Source organism: Macaca thibetana, chromosome 1 (genome assembly GCF_024542745.1).
Source record: "Macaca thibetana thibetana isolate TM-01 chromosome 1, ASM2454274v1, whole genome shotgun sequence".
Classification (NCBI taxonomy): domain Eukaryota; kingdom Metazoa; phylum Chordata; class Mammalia; order Primates; family Cercopithecidae; genus Macaca; species Macaca thibetana.
In genome coordinates, this window is record NC_065578.1 from 24390188 (window position 1) to 24414001 (window position 23814).

At 54.5% G+C, this 23814-nt stretch overlaps 2 protein-coding genes across 6 annotated transcripts in view; one reads left to right on the plus strand and one right to left on the minus strand.

The window, feature by feature from the left end:
* Nucleotides 1–23814, plus strand: part of LDLRAP1 (low density lipoprotein receptor adaptor protein 1) — a 552589-nt gene that overhangs the window by 522520 nt on the left and 6255 nt on the right. Inside the window, exons 1-7 of one of the 3 annotated variants that reach the window (XM_050792462.1) lie at nucleotides 4707–4852; nucleotides 7279–7480; nucleotides 14260–14402; nucleotides 15344–15456; nucleotides 17582–17696; nucleotides 23200–23272; nucleotides 23626–23709. In XM_050792462.1, the coding sequence (XP_050648419.1) occupies nucleotides 14307–14402; nucleotides 15344–15456; nucleotides 17582–17696; nucleotides 23200–23272; nucleotides 23626–23709 (481 nt within the window). In that variant the 5' untranslated portion in view covers nucleotides 4707–4852; nucleotides 7279–7480; nucleotides 14260–14306. Of the gene's footprint in view, nucleotides 1–4652; nucleotides 4853–7278; nucleotides 7481–14259; nucleotides 14403–15343; nucleotides 15457–17581; nucleotides 17697–23199; nucleotides 23273–23625; nucleotides 23710–23814 lie in introns of those variants that run through there. The other 2 variants (XM_050792453.1, XM_050792446.1) reach the window with 2 other exon arrangements.
* Nucleotides 1–23814, minus strand: part of SYF2 (SYF2 pre-mRNA splicing factor) — a 466254-nt gene that overhangs the window by 248641 nt on the left and 193799 nt on the right. Inside the window, exon 1 of one of the 3 annotated variants that reach the window (XM_050792721.1) lies at nucleotides 13378–13381. The exons of the other annotated variants lie outside the window; for them this stretch is intronic. The gene's annotated coding sequence lies outside the window, so the exon portion shown is untranslated. Of the gene's footprint in view, nucleotides 1–13377; nucleotides 13382–23814 lie in introns of those variants that run through there. 3 annotated transcript variants of the gene reach the window in all.

A 23814-nucleotide genomic window follows, 5' to 3' on the forward strand; every position in this document is an offset into this window, starting at 1 on the left:
ATAGAGTCTCGCTCTGTCACCAGGCTGGAGTGCAGTGGCATGATCTCGGCTCACTGCAATCTCTGCCTCCCAGGTTCAAGCCATTCTCCTGCCTCAGCCTCCCGAGTAGCTGGGATTACAGGCATGTGCCACCATGCCCGGCTAATTTTGTATTTTTAATAGAGACAGGGTTTCACCGTGTTGGCCAGGATGATCTCGATCCCCTGACTTCATGATCCACCTGCCTTGGCCTCCCAAAATGTTGGGATTACAGGCATGAGCCACCACGCTTGGCCATTTTTTTTTTTTAGATGGAGTCTCACTTTGTTGCCCAGCCTGGAGTACAGTGGTGCAATCTTGGCTCACTGCAACTTCCACCTCTCAGGTTCAAGTGATTCTCCTGCCTCAGCCTCCCGAGTAGCTGAGACTACAGGCGCCTGCCACCACACCCAGCTAATTTTTATATTTTCAGTAAAGATGAGGTTTCACCACATTGGTCAGGCTGGTCTCAAACTCCTGGCTTCAGGTGATCCGCCCACCTTGGCCTCCCAAAATGCTGGGATTACAGGCATGAGCCACGGCACCCAGCCAACATTAACTTTTAATCCTCATGATGACTCCATGAGGTGTAATCCCCATTATTCTAGTCTATTCAGGCTGCTCTAACAAAATATCAAAGACCGGCTGGTTTATAAACAACAAAAATGTATTTCTCACAGTTGCAGATGCTGGGAAGTTCAAGCTCAAGGTGCTGGCATATTCTGTCTGGCGAGGGCCCACTTCCTGGTTCATAGACGGCTGTCTTGTCACTGTAAGAGTGAACAGGGCCAGGAATCTCTCTGGGGTCTTGTTTATACTCATGCCATTCATGAGGCCTCTGCTTCCATGAAGGGATTACCTCCCAACGGCCCCATCTCCTGATACTTTGAAGGTTAGGATTTTGATATACGAATTTTGATAGGACAGAAACATTCAGTCCATTGCACCAGTTTTACATTTTAGAGGAAACTGAGGCCCATGGAATTTAAATGACTTGCCAAAGGCCATGTAGTAAAGAAATAGGGGAGCCTGGATCCCGGGATCCAGCATCGGTGTGCTTAACTACTGCGCTCTGGTGTCTTCCACTAATAACTCCCATTTTACAGACGAAGAAACAGAGGAAGGGATTGGCTCAGGGAAGTAGGGAGGACAGACCACCTGAGGACCCCAGGGCCTCTCATCCCAGCTTAGGCTTTTGTCTTGGTCCCACTACAAGCCCAAATGATGGCTGGAGACAGGCTGAGAGCCCTGTCAACCCCTTGGCATCCACTATCTTGCTGGGGTCCTGTGGGTCCGCTGAGGAAGAAATGAGTAAGATTGTAGCTGATGCCATTTGACTAAAGACAAAAGCCATTTATTCCCATAGGTAGCTCCCCCACCCCTTTTACTGTTCTTTTTCTGATCACTAAAGGAACATGATCACTACAGAAATGTTTACGAAGTTAGGGCAGATAAACAGAAAACCAAACAACAGAAGAGAAAAGAAAAATCCCCTTTCAAGCCCCTCTTGAATACTGAGCTACTTTCAGGACTTATTTTTTTCTTTTCTTTTCTTTTTTATTTATTTATTTATGTTTTTTGAGACGGAGCTTTGCTCTTGTTGCCCAAGCTGGAGTGCAATGGCGTGATCTCGGCTCACTGCAACCTCCACCTCCTGGGTTGAAGCAATTCTCCCGTCTCAGCCTCCCGAGTAGCTGGGATTACAGGCATGTGCCACCATGCCCAGCTAATTTTGTATTTTTAGTAGAGATGGGGTTTCTCATGTTGGTCAGGCTGGTCTCAAACCCCCAACCTCAGATGATCTGCCTGCCTTGGTCTCCCAAAGTGCTGGGATTACAGGCGTGAGCTACTGCGCCTGGCCCTACTTCTTTGCCTCCTCCTTGTTACAAGCATCCAAGGTGGGAGGCAGGAGACCTGGCATTTGTTCCTGGCTTGCTGTGTAACCTTGCACAAGTCCCTATCCCTTTCTGGGTCTTAGCCTCCTCATCTGTGAAATGAGAGTTCGGCCACAGTGACCTCAGAGGAGGCCACTCACAGCTCTGACATTCTGTTTCTGCTTCTGTTTCTGCGACTGGCAGAAGGGGCACTAGCAGGCTGCCCCTCTGCAGGGGACACATGGCTGACAGCTCCCAGCAAGCCATCTCCGGGAAACTGCAAAGGCCGGTAAACAGCTTTCGTTGCACACGCAGAGTTCCCAGGCCTTCCTGCTTATCAGGCCCATATGGTGCCCCCTGCCAGCCGGACACCACCAGCTGCCCTTGGCCAGTCTGCCCTGGGGGATCACTTTTCCTCCCTGCTCCAGAATGCTCTCTCTACTATTCCAGAATCTAGCTGGCTCGGGATAAGTGAGCCGGGGGGCTCAGCCCTGCGGACCCACCTACCTATTGCCACAGCCCTTTTGCAGAAGGCAGCCTGGTTTGGTGAAAAGTTGGAGAAAGGGAGAAGGGGAGGAAAGGAGGGAGGAAGGATAGGAACACTGACTGTGTTCCAACTCTGTTTGGACCCCTTACTAGGCATTTGGGATTCAGAAATGAATCAGAAAAACTTCCTGCTTTTGGAGGGTACAAAGTCTAATGGAGATGAGAAGAGTATAAACAGGCAGCAGCAGTGCTTGCAGTGCTGAAAGTTCAGGATTGTGGGCGCCCACAAAGAGAAACTTAATCCATGGGTGGTAGTCAGGGAAGGCTTCCTGGAGGAGGCAACTTTAAAGGTAGGTTCTCAAGAACAGGATTCAGCCATTCCAACTCCTGTTATTTAGTCCTTACGGATAGCCCCGTGAAGTAGGTACAGTTGCCCCTTTTACAGATGAGGCTCAGAAGGGTGAGTTCACAACCACCAAAAGGACAGCTGAGTTCTAACCCCTGGCATTATACTCTACCCCATCGCCTATGGTCCTGAGTCTGATCCCAATCTCTGACTCTCAGAGACTATCAGTGAATGCTTCCCTCCCTGACCTAGGGCTCTCATCTGTTAAGTGGGTCCACCTAAGCAGTGTTGCTGGGGAAGCCAAGGACAGACTGGCTAACAAAGCACTTGGTTTATAAACAGGGGAATGTCAGTGAGGCCACCCTATCCAGCTGGGGACAGCACAGTGCTATGTTTCTCCCGACACAGAGAAGACTGCTGGCTTCTGAGCTGGGAGTAATTACAGAGGCTGAAGTTGGCCTTGCCTGCGGCACCCTCTTCTAAAAGAAGCCAGGCTGTGGCTTGGATGTGTGTGTCCTCCCTCTGGCTACTTTTGGCACAGTTTGAAAGGAAGGCACGGCATCCTAGAGAGTTAGAATAAATCCTTCCAATCCTGGAGTTAGAACATCTGTGCCTGAGCAGTTCTGGGGTTCAGACTGCCCTCCGAATGCTCCTAGGAAGCAGCATGGGGTCAGGGTCAAGGTCATGCAGATTCTTGACCCTGGCAGGTTGGAAGGATCACTAGAGATAGCATTGACTCTCATTCACAGAAAAACAAGACTCAGAGAGGGGAAGGACTTGCCTGAGGTCACACAGCAAGTCAGTGTCAGGGGCACATTCCAGATCATACCATTTCTGAGGCTACCTGGGAAGTTGCAGGGGCATGGGGTGGCCCAGCATGCTCAGGTGGTGCCAGGGAGCAGCCAGGGAGCTACGTGGATGAGTAAAGTAAGGGCAAACTTTTATATACCGACCCTGTGCCTAACAAGGGTCTATACTGCAAGGTTGTCCAACCTGTGGCCCACTGGCCATGTGAGGTCCAGGACGGCTTCGAATGGGGCCCCACACAAATTCGTAAAGGTTCTTAAAACATTTTGAGACTTTTTGGGCCGGGTGCGGTGGCTTACAGCCATCCAGCACTTTGGGAGGCTGAGGCAGGCAGATCACTTGAGGTCAGGAGTTCGAGATCAGCCTGGCCAACATGATAAAACTCCATCTCTATTAATAATACAAAAATTAGCCGGGCATGGTGGTGCATGCCTGTAATCCCAGCTACTCGGGAGGCTGAGGCACGAGAACAGCTTGAACCCGGAAGGTAGAGGTTGCAGTGACCCGAGATCGCACCACTGCACTCCAGCCTGGGCGACAGAGTAAAACTGTGTCTCAGGAAAAAAAAACAAAAAAACAAAAAAAAACTCATGAGTTTTTTTTTTTCTTTTGAGAGAGATATGTGTGTGTATATATATATATATTTTTTTTTTTAGCTCATGGGCTGTTGTTAGTGTATTTTATGTGTGGCCCAAGACACTTCTTCCAATGTGGCCTAAGGAAGCCAAAAGTCTGGATATCCCTGATTTACAGCCTCCACTCTTTCCTAAGTCTCCCACTGCCCTGGACATCGCATTGTTCTTGTCCCTGAACAAGACCTTTCACCATTGGAGGAGCCCTCAGTCTCCCCATCTGTAAAATGGTCACTGGAAATCGTAGGCCGCTGCTCTCAGACCCGCAGGCTCCTACGGGGTGGGGATTGGGGAGAAGGAGGAAAGCGGGGGCGTCTGGGGCTTGCGATTCGCTATCTTCTGGCGCCTTCGGGCGGCCTCAGAAGCTCTTGGGGCCTGGACCCTGGGCCTGGACAGGGACCAGGCGGGGCGAGATCGGCGGTCGGGGGCGGGGCCCGCCTGGGGGCGTGGCCTGTCCTTCCTTGCCCCGCCCCGTCGGACGCCGCGGCGGAGCTCGCGCCGGGAGGGGAGGAGCGCGCAGCCCGCGCGCTGCAGGGCCGGGCGGAAAGTTTTTCCTGACGGAGTTTTGGTGGCGGCAGCGGTGGCGGCGCCGGAGCGGGCCATGGACGCGCTCAAGTCCGCGGGGCGGGCGCTGATCCGGAGCCCCAGCCTGGCCAAGCAGAGCTGGGGGGGCGGCGGCCGGCACCGCAGTGAGTGTGCGCGCGTCAGCCGGGCCGGGCCGGGGTCGGCGCGCGGGGCCTCCGCCGGCGCCCGGAGTGCGGCCAAGTTGGGCAGAGGCGGGGCCTGACCGGCGCTCAGGTCCCGGCGTGGCCCTTTCCCGGCCCTGCGGGGCAGGGGGTCGGCCGGGGTCAAGTTGCGCACCTACTCCCCGGCCGCTCGGTGCCGCTGCGAGGAGGGGCAGCGCTGAGGAAGGAGCCCGAGCTCGAGGTCCCCAGGTGCAGCCGGCATGGGGTGGGGTGCAGGTTGGGAGAAGAGGCCCCCGCCACCCGCGGCACCTCCCGCGCTGCTGTCCTGGCCAGCTAGGGGGAGGCAGGCCCTGGTCGTCGGTGCCTGGGGGAGGAGGAAAGGGCGCAGGAGCTTGGAAAGACGCCCCCGTCCCGCACCCCTGCGCCCCAGCCAGCGGCTGCGGCGGGCGGGAGCCCACTGGCCCGTTCTCCCGCCCCCTGTCCGACCCACCGGGCCAACTTTTGACTCCGGGTGTCCAGACACCCACCCAGGTGTGAGCCCGGGGTCGCAGGTACGTACTTGAAATTGGGAGAGAGGCCCCGCCTGGGGTGCCTCGGGAGAGCCCTACATGAGGCGGTCTAGACCCCTGCGTCCCTTCCTCTAGTCGGGTCCAGGTGACGAGCCTGGCGTCCCAACTATTTTTGAAACCTGTTTTCTCTCGCACCTTTCCCTTCGGGCTTCTAAAGTCCCTTGGGCGCCCAGGCCAACGGCAGACTCGCTGTCACCTCTCCCTGGAGCGTCTGGGAGGCTGGGAGGGGCCTCTCCGTGGCTTCTTTCTCTCCCTGTCTCTGGTTACGCTCAAGGAACTTGTCACCTGGCACCTTCCCCTGAAGCCAGAAGACCAGCCCAGCGCAGGTCGCAGGTCTCGTTGTTTGGGAGGGAGAAGAGAGTGGCTTGCCTGGGGTCACACAGACCTTCCTGCCGGTTTTGGAGCCAGAACCCAGGACTGCTGCACACTCCCACCTCCCTGCCAGCCACTTCGGGCCACAGCCTCTCCCCTCATCAGGAAACAACTGACAGTACAGCACCCCCTCACCCCATTCCCTCTTGGCCTTACAGGGCTCCACCAGGGGAGCCCGAGCTCCCTGGTCCCAGGAATGCCAGCGTGTCTGGGCCTAGAGGGCCCGCCTTGCTCCTCCTCTGGCCCCACTCTGTTGTTCAGCTGTGGCCGCCTCCCAACTGAGACTGGCATTGGCATTGGGAATGTGGGGTGGTGCCTGCTGGTGGGGGGTGGTGTCAGAGACCCATTAGGGCTGGGCCAGTGGGCCAGGGGATGCACCGTTTATCACACTGATTGCCTCCCAAAATAGACCCTTTAAAAACTGGCAAGATTTGACCAGAACTTCTGAGAATGGCCATCTGTTCCAGCGGGAGAATCCTGCGGTTTTCTCCAGGAATGAGGGAGGGAGTGTGGCAGGGCAGCCCCCGGGGAAGTGGTTTTGAAGGAAGGGGGGCTGGCAAGAGAAGGGAGGCTAGAAAGAAACATCTCTGAATCTGGGGACGCAGAAGAGGTAGCCACTTTGGATGGTGGAAGAGAATTTCTCTTTTTTTTTTTTTTTTTGAGACGGAGTCTCACGCTGTCACCCAGGCTGGAGTGCAGTGGCGTGATCTCGGCTCACTGCAAGCTCCGCCTCCTGGGTTCACGCCATTCTCCTGCCTCAGCCTCCTGAGTAGCTGGGACTACAGGCGCCCGCCACCGCGCCCGGCTAATTTTTTGTATTTTTAGTAGAGACGGGGTTTCACTGTGGTCTCGATCTCCTGACCTTGTGATCCGCCCGCCTCGGCCTCCCAAAGTGCTGGGATTACAGGCTTGAGCCACCGCGCCCGGCCGAGAATTTCTCTTGCCGTCTTCAATCTTGGGCAAGTCACTTGTCCTTTCTGATGCTTGGTTTCCTCATCTGCAACATGGGGATAAAAACTCTTACCTGGCAGGAGTATCAAGGAGATTATTGGTAATAATGCTCCCTCCTAACTGGTGGCTTTCTTCTGCCCTGCTCCTCTTCCCCCTGCCTATCCTTGGGACGCCGCCAGCATGATTAGTACTGTGGTGAGATGGGTTTTGGGGGCCCAGAGCTCGTCTGCACCTTTGGAGGAAAGGAGAGGAGCACCTCTCTCCCTCCTCCAGGCCCCAGTAAGCCCAGAGTGCTGTCCTGGAGCCTCTGGACCTGAAGGAGGGCGGGCCGAGCCCCACCTGTCCCTCGTGATGAAGTCTCAATTTCCTCACCTGTAAATTGCAAATAACAGTAGTACCTGTCTCCAACTGTTTGTGGGGATCAAATGAAATTGCGTTTGCCTGGCATAGAGGAAGACTTTGGTAAATGGTAACTACTTTTTTTGTAACTGTTTTATGACGTGTTTTTGCTTCCATTCTCTAATTGACTCCTGTGAGGTGACAGAGCAGGCCCATTTTAGAGACAAAGGAACTGAGATTCTGAGCATTGGAGTCATTGGCCCCAGACACAGAACGTCTAAGAGGCAGAGCTCCACATTCCTAGCGCAGAGGTCTTGGTGGATTCTGCCATGGGAGGAGCTGGGAGCAGTCCTCACCCACCCCAGGTTGGGCTGGCAGCCTCTGACAGCAGTGGCCACAGGTTAGAGCAGGGGCCATGGGGTATGTGGGGGTGGGGGTGCTAGGGTCACCTTGCTCAGGGTTGTGACCCATCCGGGCCTTGGACCTGGTCCCTGTGGTTGAGTTTTGAGGCCAAACTGAAGCCAGTGGAGTTAAAGTTAGACTCGAACGCTGCTCTCAGTTGTGACCTGTTCCTCCCCGTCAAGGTCCCCACTAGGATTAGCATGAGCATTGCTTATTTGTGGAGAAACAAGCCCAGAGAAGGGCAGCACCTTGCCGGAGGGGAGGACTCCTGGGGATGGGACATCTTCATTCCCCAGTCTGCACCGGCCTCAGCATCTCCAGCAGGTAGAGCGGCAGGTGCTGGCAGTCAGCACAACATGGAAGTGGTATGCAGAGGGGATAAGGGCGGCCATTGACAGCACCAGGGAAGGTCCCTGTGAGAAGGTGACTCAGTACACACCGGTGAATCCCAGGAGGGAGGAGTCTGGGAAGAGCGTTCCAGCCAGAGGGAACAGCAAGTGCAGGGAATGGTGAACTGGAGCCTAAGACTCTGCTTCTCACGGGCCTGGGGGCTGTGTGAGGGGCATGTGGCTTGAAGGAGTCAGAGGTCACCCACTGCCCACTGAGGGTCAGATACTCTTTTTGAGCAGCCCTACAGAGCTCTGCCTGATCCCACCAAGGGGCTTGGGCTGCAGGAGGCAGGTGTGGAGTGGAGTCCCAGTGCTGTCGATTGTGAGCCATGGTCAGACTCCTCTGGGCTTCTCTATCTGTGAAATGGGAACACTGATCTATCCTGGACTCTTCTTTCAGTATGAGAATGGCCATGGACATGTTAAAGCTCTTTGCATTTGACCATTGGTAATGACAGTAGTTCACACTTGTGATACTTGGTATGTACCAGACAGGGTTCTAAGCTCACCTCAGGTGTGAACTCAATTCATCCTCAAGACAATCCCATGGATGGATACTCTTTTTTTTTTTTTCTTTTAAGAGGGAGTCTCCCTCTGTTGCCCAGGCTGGAGTGCAGCATTGGGATCTTGGCTTAGTGCAACCTCCACCTCCTTGGTTCAAGTGATTCTCCTGCCTCAGCCTCCCAAGGAGCTGGGATTATAGGTGCCCGCCACCACGTGCAGCTAATTTTTTTGTATTTTTAGTAGAGACGGTGTTTCACCATGTTGGCCAGGCTGTTTTGAACTCCTGACCTCAAGTGATCCACCTGCTTCAGCCTCCCAAGTGCTAGGATTACACGTGAGCCACCACGTCTGCGGTGGATACTCCTATTGTCCCTGTTATTTATTTATTTATTTATTTATTTATTTATTTATTTATTTTTGAGACGGAGTCTCGCTCTGTTGCCCAGGCTGGAGTGCAGTGGCCGGATCTCAGCTCACTGCAAGCTTCGGCTCCTGGGTTTATGCCATTTTCCTGCCTCAGCCTCTCAAGTAGCTGGGACTACAGGCGCCCGCCACCTCGCCCGGCTGGTTTTTTGTGTTTTTTTAGTAGAGATGGGGTTTCACCGTGTTAGCCAGGATGGTCTCGATCTCCTGACCTCGTGATCCGCCCATCTCAGCCTCCCAAAGTGCTGGGATTACAGGCTTGAGCCACTGCGCCCGGCCCCCTGTTATTTATTTATTTATTTGAGACAGGGTCTCACTCTGTTGCCCATCCTGGAATGCAGTGATGTGGTCATAGCTTACTGCAGCCTCGACCTCCTGGGCTCAAGGGATCCTCCTGGGTAGCTAGGACTACAGGTGCACAACTGCCATGCCCAGCTAGTTATTTTTTGTAGAGATGAGGTGTTAACATGTTGTCCAGATTGGTCTTGAACTCCAGCCTCAAGCAGTCCTTCCTTCTCGGCCTCCTAGAGCACTGGAAGTACAGGCATGAGCCACTGTGCCTGTCTTGTCTCTGTTTTAAAGTTAGGACACTGAGGTCTGGGGAGGTTCAGTGACTACGGACTCCAGAGCCCATAGCATATTTTTCTCTTACTGTGTCAGTAGGTACTTAGGACGTGGTAGCTGCTGCAATTTATCATTTTAAAACTTATTTTCTTTTGATAACAATCTCAACAGCTTTGACTTCCAAAATTTTCCTAGTACTTTTCACATCCAGAAACTTCTGATGATGCTCCTGAGGGGCTGAACCCATTTGTCAGATAGAATTATAGCCCAGAGAAGCAGCTACACTCCAGGTCAGGGCAGAGCTTGAGCCCTCTTCTGAGATGTTGTCATTCTGGCCTCTGAGGCCATTTCCCCACCAGGCTGGGGGAGACTGGAGGCCAGAGCCCTGGTCAGAGGCTCCCCTGGCCCCTGGGTTTGGCTGCAGCTCTCATGTTGCAGACACACCAGCCAGGCTGGGTCTCTGGGAGCAGCAGAAGGGGCACAAGGGCATTCAGCCCAGCTCTGACTCCTGGGTGGTTGGGGGGACCTTAACGAGGAAAGAGCACGTGTTCACAGCTGTAATTTAGACCAGGCATATGGTCTGTCCCCAGCTAACTCCGGGAGCAGGTCATCTGTAAAATTGCAGCGTTAAAATAGCACAGTCATTACCCACTACAGGGCCAAAAATAACTAGGACCGGAACAGGGCTGTGCACTCAGGCCTGTATTTGCCCGGGTCCTCCGGGAGCACCGGGAATAAGGCCTCCGGCTGTGGCTGGCAAGGGGGGCGGGTGTGGTCCTGAGCCCTACCAGTGAGCCTTCACTGAGAGCTCCCAGGTGCTGGTTTCTGTGGGGAGGGTGTGGGCATGAGGGGCCTTACGCTCTAGTGAAGAGATGAGTCACGTGCACAGACCACAGGAGGGAAGCAGCTTCCTAGAGAGAAAGGAGCATCTCAGTGGGGCCTGGGAACATGGGGGACAAGGGAGAAACAGGACCAGACTGGACGGCCACACTGGGCAGGCGTACACCTCCGTGCCAGGTCCTGGGGAAGCAGACATGAATGGCAGGTTCTTTAAAGGGAAGAGACGTGCGGGCAGTGCTTGGCAGTGGGTGGTGTGGCTGCGGGAGGAAGAAGAGATTTACATTCAAGAAAGGCACCAGCAGCCTGCCCACAGGAGGGATGAGGCCCCATTGGAAGGTGTACTGAGCACCTACGATGGGCCTGCCTCTCTGCTAAATTCTATAAACGTATCCACGGGCCACAACAGCCCCCAGGAGTCAGAGCTGTTGTTTCCCCCATTTTAAAATATGAGAAAACTGAGGCTCAGGGAAGGTAATGAACTCACTCAAAATGGCTCAGACATGAAGCATCGGAGCTGATATCTTAGGATTAAGGCCCTTGCTGTTAACCACAAGGCTACATTGCCTCAAAGGAGGCTTCCTGGAAGAGGTTGGATGTGTGGGATTTGATCAAGTGAAGAAAGGGCATTTGGGATAGAGGGAACTACCTGAGCAAAGGCACAGAAGTTAGACAGTAAATGTGACATTATTAGGAAGAAGCTCTGCATGGTTGGAGCTTCTTGGGGTAGGGAGCGTGTAGGGATATTGTGGGAGAAGAGACGGGGAAACTTAAAATCCCCTCACAGTCACTGGTCATCGTGGGGATTGTCTATAGTGGGCTGGGTGGGGTGAGGAGGGGCCCTCTGACTTGCCCTGTGACCTTGCACAGGTCCTGTCCCTGTCTGGGCTTCAGTTGTATCATCTATCAAGTGAGGGGCTTGAGCTGAGGGCCTAAGGCTGATGAGTGGCAACCAGTCTGTAAGGACGTGGTTAGAGGAGGGGAAGGGTCAGTCCAGGGAAGGAGGAATGCAGAAAAATGCTGAACATTTCAGGGGTCAGGGAGGACTAGGGAATGTTTTGACAGCAAAGAGATCACCAGTGACCTTGGCAGGCTTTGGCTCTTTGGAATGGAGGGAGCGGAAGTGGCTTTGGAAAGGGGCCAGGAAAGGGCTGAACCAGAGGAAGTGGGAGAATGGGGACATGAAAATGGGGGCTGGAGAGGGAGGGTGGAGAATGTTTGCCAGGGGTAGGAATGGATAATGAGATGTTCAAAACTTGATCAATCAGTATTGCCCGCCTGGGGCCTTGTGCTGAGAAACGGTCAGAGGGAAGTAGAGCTGCAATTGATTATCAATGTCTGCCAAGGGCACGGGCCATAGGCACAGTATCACTTCTCTCCATTGCTGTCCTTGCTTAGATGGGTCTCAGGTTGAAAGTGGTGATCTGGATATCCTAGCCTGCAGATGGGAAACCTTAGGTATTAGGAATACCTAATTCCAGGTGAGAAGAAATGCCTCCACCTCCAAAAACCTGATCTTTTGCTAGAATTAAGGTAGTTTGCTGCATGATAAGGTAGTGTGGTCTCATGGTCAGGAGCTTGGGCTTTAGAGTCAGTCTGTTTCCTCTCTGTAAAATGGGAATGAAAGAATGCCTGCTTGCAAGGTGGCTGTGAGTGTTAGAGGTGATGGTAATAGCTACAGCTTTATTATCGTTGTATCTTTGTTATATGAAAGCGCCGTTTTTCCCTGATGATGGTGCTGTTATTCTGAGCTTGAGAGCAGGGTCTGTGTCTGAGTTGCTCAGGGCCCCATCACTCAACCCAGGACTGGGGACACCTCAGGGACTTTCACATTCTTTTGGAGGATCAAATGGAATAGGCTTGTGCTTGATGGGACAGAGGATAAGGTCATGTTGGGCTTTGGGGTCATCTCAGTGGGGGCCCGGCCTTATGTTGAGGTGGAAGCCCGGGGATGAGGGCTAGAGCTGAAGGGGCAGTGGGCCTGGGGCCAGGGCTGGGGATGGGATGGGGTTGTCCTCATCATTTCTTCCTTGAGCAAGTATTGAGCACTAGCTGCATGCCAGGTTCTAGATGACAGTCAGTAAGTCCCTGCTCACCTGATCTCAAGGCATGAGGGGAACTGGGCACATCTGTAAGTTCCTGTATAACCCTCCGCAGCCCTGACACCTGTACCCTCTTTCAGATGAAGAAATGGCCTCAGAGAGGGACAGTGGCTTGCTCAAGGCAAATCCAGAGAAATGTGGGTGTACAAGGCCCCTTCTGGCTGTGGAGAGGGGGACCAGAGCCCCTGGAGGCCCAGAGCTCTAGGACAGGAGCTGAGAGGGGCAGCAGGGATCCAGACTGGGTAGGGGACCTGGTGATGCCACCTGGACCCAGACTTCTGCTCTTGACAGAGCCAGAACTCCAGAGCCAAGCGGAGCCTTGTAGTAGGGGCCCACATCCCTGCTGGAGCCTCAGCTGCCCTGGAACCAGCGATACCTAAACTTTCTTCCTGTGGCTTTTCAATCGGAGCCAGTGAGGAAGGCCCCAGGCAGAGGTAGGGAGGGCCCAGGACATCTCCCAGCCCCTCCCTGGGGGATGGTCTAGGGAAGCTGGCCCTGGCTACCTCTCATGGCCCCTGGAAACTGATCCCTGGCTGGATCCTGCTCTGTCCTTAACAAGATTGTGTGTGAGGCTGAAGAGCAGTTTTCTTTCTCATCTGTAAAATGGTGCAGTCATAACAAACACCTCCTACAAGCACAGCATCTGTGAGGGGATGGTAGAGGACAGGCAGGGGCTCTGGCAGGTGGAAGTGTGGGGTGTTCGTTCATCTTTGTTCATCTCCTTCCGAGGAGCCGGGGATGGTCAGAAACCACCAGCATAGCCCGATTTTCCCCTCATGCCCATCTGCCTCCGCAAGGCCCTCACCCATGTGGTGGGGCACTCTTTCCACATGTCCCTCCTGGTCCGTTTGCCCACCAGTGAGGCAGTCTCATCCCCTTATTTCCTGACATGTGTGTGGTTTGTGCTTTTAGAGGACTCTCCTTGTGGACCCTGCTCTGTGCCATTGCCACAGCCCAGAGAGGGGGATGCAGTGTTAGTCCCAAAGAGGAGAGGGGACTTCCCTAGGACCATCCAGGGAGTGGGAAGCAGAGTGGGTCTCGAGCCTTCTCAGATTTGGGAAATCACCTTCTCCTCTCCCCACCTAGCCTTACCCTACCCTGCTCTCCCTGGGCTACTGTCTCCTTCCCAGCCTCCCGCACGCCCCCGTTGGTCTCTACCGATGCGCACAGGGAGGAAAGCAGTGCAGGCTGGGGCCGTGGGAACCACTCAAGGTTGAAGTCTGACTCATTGTATGTGGCCTTCATCTCATGACTTTGCCTCCCTGAGCCTCAGTCTTCTAATCTGTAGAATCACTATCTCACAGGATTGCACTAAGGATTCAGTAAGAAATGGTATGATTTGCCCTCAACAAGTGGTAGCATTGAAGTAAAGAGGGCTCCGGGCTTGAAAACGGGGCTCGAAACTTGGCTCTTGCACTTCCTGGCTCTCTGGACTTGGTTATGTGATTGAGTCTCCATGGCCTCCATGTCTCTGTCTGTCAATGGGTTTGATAAAAGCGTTGACCTCATAGGTTCTTAAGGAGGATTAATGAGAACATTTTAGGTAAAGCTGCTTACATGGAGCCTTGATATGTGCCAGAAAGCTTTAGCCTTTTATTAAAAGTGACAGTAGGCCCGGCGCGGTGGCTCATGCCTGTAATCCCAGCACTTTGGGAGGCTGAGGCAGGCAGATCACTTGAGGTCAGGAGTTCGAGACCAACTACTCGGGAGGCAGAGGCAGGAGAATTGCTTGAACCTGGGGGGCAGAGGTTGCAGTGAGCTGAGATCGCACCACAGCACTCCAGCCTGAGTGACAGTGAAACTCAGTCTCAAAAAAAAAAAAAAAAAAATGACAGTAGTGGTGGGGGAGACCCCCAGCCAACTTGCTGGGGTTTCCTAGGAAAGAAGGCTGGTGAGAGCTGTTGCTGGTGGTGGGCCCTGAGCCGCAGGGTCTGAGGGCCTTCCCTGTCCTACCCCAGAGCTGCCTGAGAACTGGACGGACACTCGGGAGACGCTGCTGGAGGGGATGCTGTTCAGCCTCAAATACCTGGGCATGACGCTGGTGGAGCAGCCCAAGGGCGAGGAGCTGTCGGCCGCCGCCATCAAGAGGATCGTGGCTACGGTGAGCACCCCAGTTGGGAAGGGTGGAGGGACCAGGGACCAAGGACCAGCTTCTTCCCAGGGTGCCCTTGTCCCAGCTTGTTACTCCAGTTGGGTGTGTCTGAGCCTGGCCCTGCCCTTGATTCTCCTTCCATCCAGCTTTTGGGCCTTGATAGAGGGAACCACTGGACTTGCAAGGTCACGGTCAGTGGCTTCCCTCCAGCCGTTATGACCTCTTCCAGCCTCCCCACCCCCGCCTCAGGCTCCCTGCTGATGCATTGGTGCTTCCCTCCAGCCGTTATGACCTCTTCCAGCCTCCCCACCCCCGCCTCAGGCTCCCTGCTGATGCATTGGTGCTTCCCTCCAGCCGTTATGACCTCTTCCAGCCTCCCCACCCCCGCCTCAGGCTCCCTACCAATGCATTGGTGACTTATCAGCACCAGGAAGGGTGGGGAGGTTGCTTTCCCTTGACTACCTGCTCAGCGGCCTGAGAGACAGCATAGCACATCCGAGAGCACATTGCCCCCTCCCTAGTTTTGAGCAAGGGTGGGCCTTTTAAATCCACTTCCCTTGGTGGCCTCGGACCCCTCAGCTCAGTGGATGGAGCAGAGTCCCCAAGAGTCATCCTGCTGGGTTGTGCTAGCTCATTCAGTGCCGAGTCTGTGTGCCCTCCTAGCTGTGTGTCCTTGGGCAAGTCCCTTAGCCTCTCTGAGTCCATCTCCTTCTGGGGAGAGGGAGGATGACTCGAGGTCCACGGTGCCTGACAGATAGCTGGTGCTCAGCAGATGCTGCTCCTGTTTCTGTTACAAGAGGGTGCTGGCTGAGTGGTCTTCCCCATGCCGCTGCCAGTCGCCTGAGCTGAGATGGGCCCCGCGTCTGGGTCCTAGGAACAGTGCAGTGTAGGCCATAAGCGTGGGTCTCAAGTGAGGCTGGCAGACTCCTCTGACTCCTGTCTGCCCCAAGGCTAAGGCCAGTGGGAAGAAGCTGCAGAAGGTGACTCTGAAGGTGTCTCCACGGGGAATTATCCTGACAGACAACCTCACCAACCAGCTCATTGAGAACGTGTCCATATACAGGTACGCTCAGCATGGGGTTGACCCATCGACTCTGCCACTGGAGTGTCCCATCTGAATCCAGGCTCTACCGTTTCCTACCTGGGTGACATTGGAGCCTCAGTTTTCTCATCTGTAAAATGGGGGTGGGAACAGGTCCTGCTGCACAGCGCTGTTAGGAAACGCCGAGTGCATGGCACCTGGCTCACGATGAGCACTTGGTTAAGTGGCAGCTGCTGCTGTCATCATCACCAGTTACAGAAGACAGCTGAGCCTGCCTGTGCCCCGCCCCCTAGTCCCTACCAGCATGCCTCTGAGCCGGGCTTGGAGCAGAGAACTGCAGAGTCACTGCCTTTTCCTCCTTCTGTGAATGCAGCGGCTCAGCTCTGGGTATCTGGCCAGGCATTCCAGGGAGGCCTCAGCCAAGATCTGAGGTCAGTATGGATGGTCTCTCTAGTGGGTCCTCTGGTCAGCCCTTAGAGCCTCAGGCTATCCCCACCTCTCTCAGCTGGTCAGTTGTAGTTTTTCAGAACCGGAAGGGATAGCTCAGGTCCATTTTACAGATGGAGAATCTGAGGCCCGGAGAGGGAATTGTCTACGGCTGCACGGTGAGGTAGTAGCTGAACTGGAACTAGGATACCCAGGCCAGAGCCCTGTCCAGCAGGCTCCCATCTGCCAGGCATCCCCCCACCCTCTTGCTTTGTCTCCAAGCAGATGGCTCCGCCCGTTGGTGCACAGGCCAGTAGTAGGGTGGATAGATGTGTGTTGTGGGGGCCTGGGTGATGTCTTCCTCTCACTGGCCTGATCATACCTGCCTGCCTTTAGTCAACAGTTTCAGATACCTGTTCTGCCAACATCTGTGCCAGATGAGGACTCCAATCCTGCTCATGCCCTCGAGCTTCCACTCTAATTGGGAATAGTTGGGAGGAAACAGGAGATAGAGCATAGTGTTTTCCAAGAAGGCAAGGAGAGGGTCTGCCCGGGGAAATCCAGGAAGGCCTCCCAGGGGAGGCGGCACCTTGCTGGGGCTTGAGGAATAACAGGATCTAGTTTATTGATACCAAGGACCCAGTAACATTTAGAGCAGGAAGCTGGATCCCCTGGGATGGAGAATAGGTAGGAAGGGCCCTGGCACCTTCACGCTCTGCCCACCTGGAGTGTTGATGCCTGTGATTAAAGCTGGGGCCACGTGGTTGAGGGATGGGTCTGTGGCACTCTGGTCCCACCTCTGGGCTGCCGCCCCCTCCCCGATTGAGACTCTGAGGCTGACTAGAGGCAACGAGCTGGGACCAGACATGTGAGGGAGGGTGGGAGGCTGAGGGCTTGGGTGGCCCCAAGGTTACGGGTGGCGACTGGGGGCAGAGAGGGTGCTCCATGCAGAGGGAGTTGCTGTGTGTCTCCTCCCAGGCCCACTAGGACTCCTTGTTGGGTCCTTATCACACACACACCCCACCCCTACTCCCAACTCTTCCACCCCTGGCCACAGCTCCAGAACATGCAAATGGTCCCAGCCACCCTGAGAGAGACGGACCCGAATCTCACTAGACCTCTGGGCGGGGGCATGGGTCGGAGGGCAGGTGGGATGGGGGAGGCCAGGTGAAGGGCATCGGTGAGCAGGGGAGTGTCCTGCTTTCTGCTTCCCCTTCCATCCAGTTGGCACATAGCCTTAAGAGGCAGCATGGCAGTCATGGCCTCTGGAGTCCTACAAGTGAGTTCAGGTCTGGGCTCCGGTCTTTAGCCTCAGTTTATTTCATCTGAAAAACGTGGATAGTGATAGAACCCATCTCAGAGGGTAGCTTTGAGAATTACATGAGGCGAGATCTAGAAAGCTCTTGGCACATTGCCTGGTATGTGGTAAGGGTTCAGCTATTACTGTTTTGGGGTGTGGCTCAGTGTGGGATGGGAGGAAGAGGGGAAGTGCCCTGCTTCCAGTCTTTACCCCATTCCTTCCTTCCTGCCTGGCCTCGGCCCCTCCTGCACAGATGGCCTAGGTACCCACCCTGGAGGCCAAGGCTGGACTCTCAGAGTCTGCCCTGGTGGAGTGGGAATAGCAGGTTCTCTGCAACTCAGGGGAGCTGCCCTACAGGGCATCCCACATGTGCTCAGGCCCCCGTGCCAGGTCCGGTGATACTTCCTCCTTGCCTTTCAGGATCTCCTATTGCACGGCAGACAAGATGCATGACAAGGTGTTTGCATACATCGCACAGAGCCAGCACAACCAGAGCCTCGAGTGCCACGCCTTCCTCTGCACCAAGCGGAAGATGGTCAGCGGGGAGGGCTGGGGCTGGGGCAGGCTCCAGCGGCCTTGGCAGCCCTGCTGTGGGTGGGGGGCTGTCTGGTGTGGGAGGCAGGACCCAAAGGTGACCATTACTGAAGAAGAGGGTGAAATCCCTGGGAACCCCAAGTGGGTGCTGAGAGCTAAGTGGTACAGTGGTGAGGCTGCCGGCAGGCAGATGACCCGGCAGTCAGCCTGGTGTGGGCAGTGGCTAGCCCGTGTCCCCAGTGTTTGTCTGGGCCCCTTTCTCTCTGTAACGTGATTTGTTGGGTTGAGGCTGTTTTGGATCTGCTGTCTTTAATATGGTCTAGGGGTGCAGGGCCTTGTAGGGATTGGTCCTCGGAGATGGGAGATCGGGGGGCCTGGGGTGGAAGGCAAAGGCGAGAGCCATCAGAGAACTGGGCTTGCTGTGACTGGAGTGAGGAGGGCAATGGCCATTTCTTGGTGCCTCCTGCGTGTCCATTCCAGCTGTGACCGGAGTGTGGAGGGCAGTGACCATCTCTCGGTGCCTCCTGTGTGTACATTCCAGTGCTAGGTTCCAGGTCTTTACTTGTTTAATCCTCACAGCTCTGCAAGGTGGGAACTGTTACTCTCTCCATTTTTTTTTCTTCTTTTTTTAAATTTTCAATGAGGAAACAGACTCCCAGAGGCCAGCTGTCTTGCTGAGGGTAACACAACCAGTCAGGGTTAGAGTGGGGGTTTAAACCCACGTTTCTTCCCCTCCCTGCGTGACTGGGAAATTCAGAGTTCCTTGTCTCATTTCCAGGACACCCCTGACCACATCTTAGCCGGGATGAGTGGGAACCTTGGTGGTCACTGGGGATTCGTCCTGAATTTGGGGGCAAGGAGTGGAGTGGGTCAAACTTTGGCATTGCAGCTTTTGTTTCTGAGACCCCCAGGATCTGAGCATCCTTCCTATAAGGTGCTTCCTGACACCCGTTGATGGAGCATTGACACCTGTTGACCTCTGTTGACAGCTCAGAGCCCCAGTCCCCATGCCCTGTAGCCCTTGGAACCTATAGGAGACAAGATCCCCTTCCCTCCGCTGTCATCAAAGGACATGTCAGGTCCATCACAGTCTTTGTGGTCCCCAGGCTTCCTGCTGCCCATCAGGGCACACTTCAGATATTGTGTAAGTTGTAACAAATGATGACAAACTTAGTGCCTTAAAACAACACAAATTTATTCTCTTATGGAGAAGAAAAATGTATGCTGTGACAGAGGTAGATGAGGAGTCTAAACTAGGTTGGCATGGTTGCGTTTTTTTCTGGAGGTTCTAGAGGAGAATCCATTTCCTTACCTTTTCTACCTCCCAGAGACCGACCACCTGCACTTCCAGGTTCGTGGGCCTGTCCTCATCTTCTGAGCCAGCAATGTAGCATCTTCCGGTCTCCTGATTTCGTTGTTACATTGCTGCTTTTAGCTCTGACTCTCCTACCCCGCTCAACACTCCTTGTGATTACATTTGGACACACTGAGTAATCTGGGATAATCTCCATCGCCAGATCCTTAACCCACATCTGCAAAGCCCGTTTGCTGTGTAAGGCAGCATTCACAGGTCTCAGGGATTAGGATGTGGACATCTTGGGGGCAGACACACAATTCAGCCCACCACAGGTGTCATGGAAGAGGCACTATAGGAGGAGACAGTCTAGCCATCTGATCCTGGCTGATTTGCTGTGTTACCTTGGAGAAGATCCTGCCCTTCTCTGGGCCGCTTGCCTGTCAGCAGAATGAGAAGGTTGCCTCAGTGACCTCTAGGGTTGTTCTGAAAGGCCCCAGGTTCTTTTGAACACCTTGTTTCTTTCCTGCAGACTCAGTGTCACTGGACATTTGCCTCGTGAGGTCCCAGGGCTCCAAGTTGCTGTGGCATCTCCTGTGAGTTCCCACAGATGTGACTCGTGGCTTTGTCTTTTAGGAGCCCACGCAGACTTAAAAATACAGCTCCTTATGTCCCCATTGTTCATCTCTTCCTCCCTGCTGACCAGGGCAGGCCCTGGGCAGGGACAGCTGGCCTTGGGTGGGAGGGGCCTTCGACAGTGCGGAGGCTTCCTCTGGGATGAGGGGTCTGGGAGTAAGAGAGGTGCAGGCCCAGCTCTTACAAGGGAGACCTGGCCTGTGGTCAGAGGACTTCACACAGACTTGAGCGAAATCAGCCTACTCTCAGGCCATGGGGTGAATTACCGAGGAAAACAGAGCCAGGCCACTGCTCAGCCACTGACTGCAGAGCCCTGACCGGGCAGCAGGCAGGGCCCCTGCCAGACACCCAAATTCTTCATCTTTCTTAGTGTGTTCTTCTCTGGGGTTGGGTTGATGGCTGGAGTGGCTTATGTATCTCCCTACCCTTTGCTACCTGGCCTCCCTGCTTCAGGGGCCCTGCGGAGCCCTCTCCAAGACAGCCCAGCCCAGCATGGTGTAAATACATCACCTGCTGCCTCAAGGTCTTAGCCCAGCCCGGGCTGACAGTGTGTTGATGACCTCGTCATGTTGGAAATCCTAGATTCTTGAGCTAAGTGGAAGTGTTCTTGGGGGAGGCAGGAGATGGAATGGCTGTGTCAGCCTCCGCACCTGCTGGCAGCTCCGCCACAGATGTTTGGCACCGTCTGTCCTGGTCTGCGCCATGGAGAAAACATCCAAGGCGGTAGAGAACAGTCCAGCTTCAGTATCTGGAACCCAGGGGGGCTTAGTTCTGGGGTGGAAGTTAGTAAATCTCACGGGAGAGTCAGTGAGACTTCCCTGAGACAGACACCTGGAATGGGGCTTTGAAGGCTGAGGAGCCAGGAGGAGTTTGCTAGGCCGAAAGAAGGGGGTGGGGTGGTGGGTGGTGAGTGCACAGCAGCACGGGATTAACACACGTGCAAGCACAGAGGGGCAAAGTGAAATGGTTCCGCTGGGGTGGGTGGTGAGGCGGCTTCCGTTTGCAGCAGGCCTTGAATCAGGATGTTGAGGGCCTTGAATCGGGATGTTGAGGGACTTGAATCGGGATGTTGAGGGACTTGAATCGGGATGTTGACAAAACCGCACTCATTGTGACTGGGGGCCTCCACATCCCTACTCTTCCTGGCTGGGCTGCCTGAATGAGTTCATGACCCATTCAGGTTGGGGGAGAGGGGCTCCTTTCTACATCACCCACCAGTCAGTTGAACTCTGGGGCAGCACAACCACCGCAGCTCTCCCCTCCCTGGTGCTGCTGGGCACAGCCAGCATTGGGTTCCTCCAAGGACTCCCTTCCATCTGCCCAACTGGGAGGCCTCTGGGCTCCAAAGTGAAGGTGTCATGCAGCTGCTGGGCCTGGGCTGATGGTAAGCAAAGTGCTACCCGCATTTCCACCTGGGGGGCACATGGCTGTCTTGGTCCGAGTTTCTGGCCCCTTTTGAGCCATGAGCAGCCTGGTTCCTGGGAACAAGGAATGTGAAAAACTGGGCAAGGTAGCATCCAGTCAGGATAGTAAGGCAGACCTGCAGGCCAGAGGCAGTCAGGAGGGGCGGGCATCCCGCCTGGGCAGGCCCGAGCAGTCCCTCACCTAATGCTGGTCCTCGGATTCCTGCAGCCACCCCAGGAAGCAGGGCCCACCCCACTCCCAGTCCCTGCCCAGCCTGGGCTTGCAGCCACCTGCACACATCCACCTCTTGGGTTGTATTCGGTTTAACTTACAGCTTGGGATTTCAGGGCAAAAGGGTAGGAATGTATGCAAATGAACAAGCAGATTTATGCAAACAGAATTGGAAGGGCTGGGCCCTTCCAATTCTGGCTTTTCTGTTCTTCAATTCCAAGGGCTAAGTCCACAGGTAATTAGGGAGGGCTTCTTGGAGGAGGTAAGCCTCACAGTTCGTTGAATTTAGGGAAGCCCAAAGGGGAAGGAAAAGACATGGAGGTGAACAGCCTTTGCAGTCTAAGCTTGTGTCTCCAGATTTCCAGCAGGCTTAAATAATGGCGTTTTCATATCCCTGCCACATTGGGTGACCAGCCCTTGCTTGGGTGGATAGTGATCTGACTTGGGCTGGTAATTAGCCCATATTTTTAGTTCATGGGCAATTCTCAATGGTAACTGGGTCTATTAAACTTGATTCAGATATGACAGCTTAAATTGTAAACAGCTGCGAAGAGTTTCATACTTAATTACCATATTTAAGTTTTGCCATAAAGTGCCTGTACTTCCATCAAAAATGTAAATGTTGGAGACATTCAAATGAGGTTTTATACTTTTGTGAAGTTTAATTGGCACGGATCCGTCAGTTTGTTTAGGAATTTTAAATATTTTTTTTAAAGGAGTTTTAAAGGCAGTGGCCACAGGTCCGTCTCTCAATTAAATTGAGTTGTCTGGGGGAGGGCAGGGAGTGGGGCTGAAGCTGGTAAAGCCTGAACTTGTTGTGAACTTGAAAGAGGCTGGTGCTTTCTTCTCTCAGCCAGAGCTTCAGAAGGAAGCTAGATGTTTCCGGCTGTAGCTGCGAACTCTGGTACTTCCACTCCCAGAAGCTGAGTTGATTAACCCTGGACTGGAATGGCTGAGAGAGCAAGGTGTTGAGATGAATATGGGCTGGGGATAGGTCCTGGCTGGAATGAGGCCTGCCCCTCAGATGAATATAATTCACCCAGCATTGTTGCCACCTCTGGGAGGCTTTGGCCTGCTCCAGAGGGCGGGGGTGTTCAGACTGATTCTTGCTTTTAGGGTGCACACAGCTGGGGGAAACACAGGCAGGGGAGCCAGTGACACTTTCACATGCATGGTGCCAGAGGGAGGTGGGTGGGGCTAGAGGAGTCTGGGGCTGGTGATAGGAGAGAGGTGATGACAGATATCTGAGCCAGGTTTGGAGGGGTGTGGGGGGAGTTCCCCCCGGGTGAAGGGCCGAGGTGTGGCCCTTCCTTACAGGTGGGTATAGCACTGACCGGTTTTGGTCCCCGGGCCTTCATTGACATCTTGCTTCTATCAGGAAATTGACAAGCCTTCTACTCTGTGGGATCCAGTTATAAACCCTGGCATAGTCCCAACAGGAACCTAACTTTCACCTCTCTGGCTGTGGCTCATTTGGGGCAATGGCTGGGCCCTTCCAATTCTGGCATTTCTGTTCTCCAATTCCAAGGGCTAAGTTAAGTCCACAGGTAATTAGGAAGGGCTTGGAGGAAGTAAGCCTCACAGTTCATTGAATTTAGGGAAGCCCAAAGGGGAAGGAAAAGACATGGAGGTGAGCAGCCTTTGCAGGCAGGGGCCCTAGAGTGAGGGTGAGAACTTTGGTGGGACCAGAGATGGTAAAGATGAAGCCCCTACTGCCTCTGCGAGGCTGTGGCCTTATGACACGCCAGGCTGCTTTGGAGACCTGGGAAGGGCCAGGACCCTTCTCTGCCCAGGAGGCATTCCAGAGCCTGGGATGGAGCTGCAGAAGCTGCAGGGAGGGAGCCAGGGGTCCTGGCCTGGAGTCCCCAGCCCTCCAGTGCAGACTTGCTCTGCCCTGGCTGACGCTGCACCCCTCCCCATCCCCACTTCCTGTTTTCAGGCACAGGCTGTTACCCTCACCGTAGCCCAGGCCTTCAAAGTCGCCTTTGAGTTTTGGCAGGTGTCCAAGGAAGGTGAGACTTTGCATCTACATTGTGGGTGTGGTGGGAGGTGGGGAGACACGTGAAGGCCCTGGGGTCAGACCTGGACGGACTTCCTGCTTTATCACCCACCTGACTTGTGACTGTGAGCCGGTCCCTTCACCGCTCGGACTCTCAGTTTTCCCATTTGAAAAATGGGAACAGCTGTCTCCCTCCCCAAGGGTGCTTGTGAGGATTAACTGACATCCGAAAGGTTTCTTTCCTCCTGGCTGGAAACCTGAAACTGTCCCCTGAGATTGGCCACAGCTAATCACCCCTGCCCGGTGATTGCTGGGGACGGAGTGCTGGGGTCTGAGGCTCCAACATGTTGTGCCTTCATCCTGCAGAGAAAGAGAAGAGGGACAAAGCCAGCCAAGAGGGAGGGGATGTCCTGGGGGTCCGCCGAGACTGCACCCCCGCCTTGAAGAGCTGTGAGTCCTGACAGGGAAGCGGGGTTCTGCCGTGGGGTGTTGGGGTTGTGCTTCACCAGGGGGTCCCGCTCCTGCCTGGGCTGGGGCAGCCTCTTGGTTTTCCAC